This window comes from Scomber scombrus, chromosome 11, assembly GCF_963691925.1.
Source record: "Scomber scombrus chromosome 11, fScoSco1.1, whole genome shotgun sequence".
In the NCBI taxonomy this organism is placed as follows: Eukaryota; Metazoa; Chordata; class Actinopteri; order Scombriformes; family Scombridae; genus Scomber; species Scomber scombrus.
The window spans coordinates 27,493,880-27,501,093 of NC_084980.1; the positions used below are offsets into that span (position 1 = coordinate 27,493,880).

At 39.3% G+C, this 7,214-nt stretch overlaps 1 protein-coding gene across 1 annotated transcript in view; it reads left to right on the forward strand.

Annotated features, from left to right (window-relative positions):
* Nucleotides 1–7,214, forward strand: part of cc2d1b (coiled-coil and C2 domain containing 1B) — a 289,494-nt gene that overhangs the window by 21,328 nt on the left and 260,952 nt on the right. The window contains exons 22-26 of the mRNA XM_062429791.1: nt 257–356; nt 1,054–1,144; nt 2,839–2,961; nt 3,056–3,106; nt 3,260–7,033. Of these exons, the coding sequence (XP_062285775.1) occupies nt 257–356; nt 1,054–1,144; nt 2,839–2,961; nt 3,056–3,067 (326 nt within the window). The 3' untranslated portion in view covers nt 3,068–3,106; nt 3,260–7,033. The remainder of the gene's footprint in view (nt 1–256; nt 357–1,053; nt 1,145–2,838; nt 2,962–3,055; nt 3,107–3,259; nt 7,034–7,214) is intronic.

Consider the following 7,214-nt stretch of genomic DNA (forward strand, 5'->3'; position numbering starts at 1 on the left):
TGGTTTCCATGGAAACCATCATAGAGCATGTTGTTGTTGTTGTTGTTGTTGTTTTTAGTGTCTGCTGTGCTCATCATGTTCATGTGATGACAGGTCTTTTTTTAGCATATGTACACCCTGAGATTTTGATGTGTTAAATCTATGGAGTTCCCCTTTTTCAAGCTTAAAGTTTCAAGCTGGATTTATTGTTTATTAATCGTCTGACATTCTTGTTTTGCACCTTTTCATCATCTCTTCATCATCTCTTTTTAACCAGAATACAACCAGAGCTTCAACCTGTCAATCAACCGAAACCACCGCGGCTTCAGGAGGATCGTGGCGTCTAAAGGCCTCAAACTGGAGCTGCTGCACAAAGGGTGAGTCACAGCCAGACGACCCCGACTCCCTGCAGGGCAACAACATCCTCACTCACACTGTTCGGGCTGGGCATCATTTAAAAAATACCAGTACCAACCCGAGTACCCTTAAAGTGATACTGATACCAACTGAGTATCATTAAATTGCATAAAATGCCTCCACTCCTCCACATCTACATGATTAGATTTTTACACAAATGCATTTTTAAAGTCTTCAAATTATGAATATTCGTGTCCGCTCTGATCGGTGGCAGTGGGCCGATCACACGTCGCATTAAAGTCATATTTTCTAGCTCTGGGTGCAAAAAAGGATCGGTTGCATGTATCGTTTGACTTGGTATCGCTTTATTTCGGTTGTTGTTATATGTTTGCATTTACCTCAAAACTCAGCTGTGGACTCTTGTTACTCAGTAAATGGTTTAAATCATTTATTATCAAAGCTGTAACTAGTTGTATAAACTAATTGGGACTAGAGTAATTAAATGAACTCCTAATAATAATTTCTTATATCGATTAATCAGCAAATTAAAACTTCTCAATTAACACGTTTTGTAATTAATAATAAAATAATAGTAAAAAGAAATATTCAGCCCTGCTCTTACTGTAGTGCTTTAAGTTTGTCCTCCGTTGTCTGAGAGGCAGCTGTGTGTCTTTCTGTGTTGCCGTGACGATGTTTTCTCTGCGTGTCGTCTCACAGCGGTTTCCTGCGGAGCGACAAGCCGGTCGGGACGGCCCACGTGAAGATGGAGAAACTGGAATCTCAGAGTGAAATCAGGGAGATCGTAGAGGTGAGCGGCACCACGAAAACAAACCTGATGATGATGTTTTAATATTTGTTGATCCACGAAAAACATTAGCGGGGATCACGGTGGATGAATTTGAGGTGATGTGGATTAAGATGCAGCCACAGAATCCGCCGCCACAATAGCTGATGACTTTGCCCTCTTGAATATCCAAGATCAGAGCTGCAACGGTTATTTGATCGGCTGTGGACTCAGCAGGTAGAGCGGGTCGTCCTCCAATTGGAAGATTGGGCGGTTCGATTCCCGGCTCCTCCAGTCCACATGTCGATGTGTCCTTGGGCAAGACACTTAACCCCTAATTGCTCCCGTTGCTATGCCAACGGTGTATGAATGTGTGTGAATGGTTAGCTTGGCACCCTGTGTGGTAGCTGCCTGCCATCAGTGTATGAATGTGTGTGAATGGGGTGAATGAGACGTAGTGTAAAGCGCTACAGTATATAAGTACAGTCCATTTACCATATTTTGATAATTGAATAATTGTTTTAGTAATTTTGTTTTATGTAAAAATGCCAAATATCAGCTGGTTTCAGCTTCTCATGTGTGATTATTTCATGCTTGTCTTTGTCAAACATGACAGTAAACTGAAGATCTGCGAGTTTTTGGACTGTTTGTCAAATAAAACATGACGTATAAAGATGAGATGGAAGGACAGGAGGGAGGGAGGAAGGAAAGGAGGAAGGAAGGGTGGAAGAAGGAAGGAAAGGAGGGAGGGAGGAAGGAAGGAAGGAAGGACAGGAGGGAGGAAGGAAGGGAGGGAGGAAGGAAGGATGGAAGAAGGAAGGAAAGGAGGGAGGGAGGAAGGAAGGAAAGAAAGAAGGAATGAAGGAAGGGAGGAAGGAGGGAAGAAGGAAGGAAAGGAGAAAGGGAGGAAGGAATAAGGAAGGAAGGAAGGACAGGAGGGAGGAAGGGTGGAAGAAGGAAGGAAAGGAGGGAGGAAGGAAGGAAGAAGGAAAGAAAGAAGGAAGGAAGGAAGGGAGGAAGGAGGGAAGAAGGAAGGAAAGGAGAAAGGGAGGAAGGAAGGAAGGAATAAGGAAGGAAAGGAGGAAGGAAGGAAGGAAGAAGGAAGGAAGGGAGGAAGAAGGAAGGAAAGGAGGTAGGAAGGAATGGAGGAAGGAGGGAAGAAGGAAGGAAAGGAAGGGAGGAAGGAAGGAAGGAATAAGGAAGGAAAGGAGGGAGGAAGGACAGGAGGGAGGAAGGAAGGGAGGATATCAGCACATATCATTTTTATTTATTTATTTTAGTTATCAATGTTATTACATTGCAATACAGTCCCCTCTGAATTATGGAGAACAAATAAACAAACAACAATAAACAAACAAACAAACAACAAATACAATCATCAAGAACAGAGCCCGTATACAATTATATAAAACCAAGTCTCTCCTTATATAATAACCATTTCCCCCATCTTTCACTTTCAACTTGTATGTCGCTAGTACATCATCTATAATTGACATCCATTGTTTGTTGCAAGGGGGGGGGGGGGTCAGTCTTGAGCCAGTTTTTAGTAATGGCCGCCTTCTTCCCCACCAATAGAATCTTGATCAGATATTGGTCTCTTATATGCACCGATCCATCCAAATGTCCGAGGTACAGAACAAGACAAGATTTAGGAATCACGAATCACGTAATAATTTAGTCTCAGCCCTCCTCGATGATCCTCGTGTCTCTCGTGTCAGGTGATGGACGGTCGTAAGCCGACAGGAGGTCGCGTTGAAGTGAAGATCCGACTGCGGGAGCCTCTGAGCGGTCAGGACATGCAGACGAGTACCGAGCGCTGGCTGGTGATCGATTCCTCACAGGTAGCTTTAAATACACATCATGCAGCTTAATTATCTTTAAAAACAACGCTGAGACTGAGGAAGACTTCTGATGTGGGTTGTTTTTGTCTCCAAGGTTCTTGTTTAGATGTTTCTTTGAGATTAAACATCATCAAACAAGCTACAGGTAATTTTTTTTTTAACCTTTTTTTGTGTCTGAAATGAATGAAAATGAAGTAAAAAATCATGTTTTCTGTTCATTTTAATAGCGTTTTACTTCAGGCTCAGTTAAATCTTAAGTGTTTCTAGGTTGTGTTTGACACCACATCTCTGTCCGCAGATTAAAGGCACTCAATCAGAAACACTCAGAGGAGGATGAGGAGGAAGGAAAGAGGAAGGAGAGAGGAAGGAGTCGAGGATCCGACGAGCTCGGTCTGTCGGCTCGGATCAGACTCAGACTTAAAAAAACGGGTCGTTCGACTTCTTTAAAAACTTTTTTGCACATTGCGAGACACACGAACTCCCTTTTCACACAGCGGTCACGGACTCCGGCTATCTGTTGTCATAGCAACGGGGGAAGGTCTCACACAGATTTGCTAGATTGCACCAGGAAGACTCGGAAAGGCTTCCTGTGAGATTTATCGCAGGTGTTTTTTATCGATCTGAAAGTTTCCCCTCGAGCTCCTGGAGGACGGAGCGGAGCGGCGGCGGCGGTGGCGGCAGCGTGTCCTCCTCAGCGTGTCCTCCGCTCACGCTGAAGCGTCTCACGTGTCGAGCTAACCTTGATCCCGCTGCCCCCCCCCGACCCGACTTTAGTTATAATATAATATCGAAGAATGTGCACATATTCCTCATATACAGCTCTGGTATCTAGAACTGCACCTATGCACTAATACCAAAGTAATCACTGTTGCTGTAAAATCCTGCGTATTTGAATCGCCTTTAGCTGCCAAAACCTGTTACTACGACGACACGAAGAGAGTTTAATATATGTGATGGGACGACGACTGTTTTTTTTTTTTTTCTTTCTTTCTTTCACAATTTTCCTGGTTTTCAGTGAGAGAGCGAGAGAGCGGGCGGCACCTTCACAGATGTTTTACAGGAGCAAAGCCAAGAAGTTGTGATAAAAGGTACGATGATGATGTAATAATTAAATGTTTTATTATAAAGACCACACTCCCATTTTTTTTTTTTTGGGACACTTTTCACCTTTAATACGTCCTCTTAACTGCGGACACTAAACTACACGTTTCAAACCTTTTCACGGCTTTAGGATCGTTATAGTTATATAATATATTATATATATATATGTTTGTGGTTGTTTACACTGAAGAGCACGTCAGAATTAGAGCTGCAACGATAAGTCGATTAATTGTTAATTGATTAATCATTTTATTCTTTTATTTGAGAAAAAAAATGCCAAAAAAATTGTGTCAAACTTCTCAAATTTGATGAATCTGGGATTTTTTTGGGCTTTTTTCAGACAAAATTAGACACATAAAGATTTTTAGAAATGTTCTCTTTTTTGTTTTTTTGGACATTTTATTGACAAAAGGATTAATTGAGAAAGTAATCATGATGAAAATACTTATTTGCAGACATAGTTAGAATCACAACAGAGATGAGTTCAGCTGATATTTAAAAAAAATAAAACGAGTTTTAGTCTAAAAAAAAGTTACATATTTTTTATCTTTTAAAGCAAACATCCATTATTACGAATGGTTTCCTTAAAAGCAAGAAAAAGTCTGCACGCTGCTGCAGCTCCCAATGCAGGTACATTTAAAAAGTGGTGTCCTATTAAATCTACCTGCATTGGGAGCTGCAGTGTGCTGACTTTTTCTTCTTCTTGCTTTTACAGATTTTGTTTTTTTGTTTATGTTACTAATAGCATCCTTTTAATATATTGAAGCATATTTAAGTTTAAGGAATAGCTCAACTCTTATTTGTTTCCTTGTGAAGAATTAAGAAGATGAATGCTGATTTCGTGTCTGTGTGTTAAATATGAAGTTGTAGCCAGGAGGCAGTTAGCTTAGCTTAGCATAAAGACTGGAAACGGTAGGAAACTGCTAGCCTGGTTCTGTCCATAGTTAAAAAATCTGTTTACGAGCATCTCTAAAACTCACTTATTAACTCTGTTTATCTTGTGTGTTTAAATCTGAACATAAGTGATGATTTTTGGGTTCGGACGGCCTCACAGCGACGATTTGTGAACTTTAAAGGTGCTGCTTCTCGTCTTTATGCTAAGCTAAGCTAATTGCCGCCACATTAACACACAGAAATCAGAGGTGTCGATCTTCTCTCTGCAGGAAAGCCGAGCATTTGTTTCCCCAAAAATGTCAAACGGTTCCTTTTTAATAAATGTGTTGCATTACTCTTTTAAACTATGCATACTCTCATGACAAAGATACTGAGTCTTGAAAGGAATCCCAGTGTTTTAAAGGCCCAGTTCACCCAAATTATTCTCATTTTCTCTCCCATGTTTTCTTCTTAAACGGTTGTAAAGTGAGCAGAATAAAGACACAATGCTGAGAATTTAGAAAATTAAAAGGTAAAGCTGAAGATTTTCTATATCTTTCTTATTGTCAACAAATCTCATCGACTAAAGCTTGATACATCTTATTCCTCAGTGCCGTAGACCTCCATTATTATCCAGAAAAAACACATCAATGCTGTACATGGTAACGTTACGAAGGGTTTTGGTCACTTTAATTTAGATAAAATAACAGCGAGCATGTGCAACCTCTTGACTGACTTTTTAAAGACTGTGTAAAGTGAATTCAGACATTTTCTTCTAAACACATTAAATAGGTCATAAATGTATTTCTAAAAAAGTTGTAAAAAGCATTTCAACCATTTAGATTTGAATTGTGGAGCTAGGCTTCACAAACTGTGTTTCAAGATTTCTGTGTCTGGATTTAATGGGCGGGTCTGAAAATCACCGTCGGGTTACGTAAATATATTCAGCGCACACTACTACTACTACAGTCTACAGTTAGCCAGTTAGCTGAGTTAGCCGCCGAGCTAGCCGCCGAGTTAGCAGCTGAGTTAGCCGCCGAGCTAACCGCTGAGTTAGCCGTCGAGTTAGCCGCCGAGCTAGCAGCTGAGTTAGCAGCAGAAAGCTCTCAGATCTAGCGTCCATGTTTCTGGTAGAGGTGGTGACTTTGATTGACAGGTGACACTTGGTAGGGGGCGGGGCTTCAGCGGACTATAGGCAGACTTTTACACAACTTTGAAGCCTAATTTCATATACGTGGCGATTTTTTTTTAATCATTCAAATTTGGCAGGGCGGTTAACAACACACTTTTCTATTGTATGTCAAACTCAGAACACATATTTATTACTTACTTTACACAGACTTTAACTTTAATACACAATCAAGAGGTTTGAGATATGTAGCACAGTAAACAAAATTATATATTACGTCACTTTTAACCCTGAAGTCAGAACTGAAATAGGAAAAAAGGCCTTAAAATTAGATTATTTAGCTGTTGTTTTAATTAATTAAATGCTTTTACTTCACTGTAATCTTATCTGTTTAACTGTATTTATTCAATGTTTTATTTTATTTTTCCTAAAAGTGACTCCTTGACGTGATTTTAGTAGTTTTTTGGATGATAATGGAGGTCTACGGCACAGAGGAATGTGATATATCAACACTTTTTTTCTCTGCACATGAGATTTATTAACAATAAGAATAAAATATAAAATCGTCACTTATCCTTTAAATGGTAAAATGATGGCTTGAGATAATTTTAATAATTTGAGTGAACTGGCCCTTTAAGAGTTAAGAAGCCATAGCAACCATACTGAGCCAACTACATGAATCCCATTTCCAACAGGTTTACCTCAAAACTGTCTATAACATTTATATTTAGTTAAAAATGTTTCTGTGGTCGCAACATTTCTCTGTTTGTAGTTTTTATTCTGAAATCATGAAACTGACATCTCATCAATTTAAGTTTATTATTAAAAAACATCCGACTAAATAATTAAAATGGTTTCACGTCGTTTTTTACGTTCTGTGATGATCGCCTACTTGTTTACAAAGATCGATGATGTCACTTTGTTTATATTTCCAAAAAGTAAGCTAAAAATAATAATTAATGAATTATTGTCGGACTGAATTTTCGTCTCCTGCTTCAAAAAAATGTATCATTAAAAGATTTCTTGTTTTAATTTGTTTGCTGTGTGTTTTTGTAGTATTTGAGTATCCGAGAGGTTTAATCAAATTTAAAAAAGGTTAAAATGTGAAAATAAACGTATGAATAACTTGCACACATTCTTGTTTTTTGGA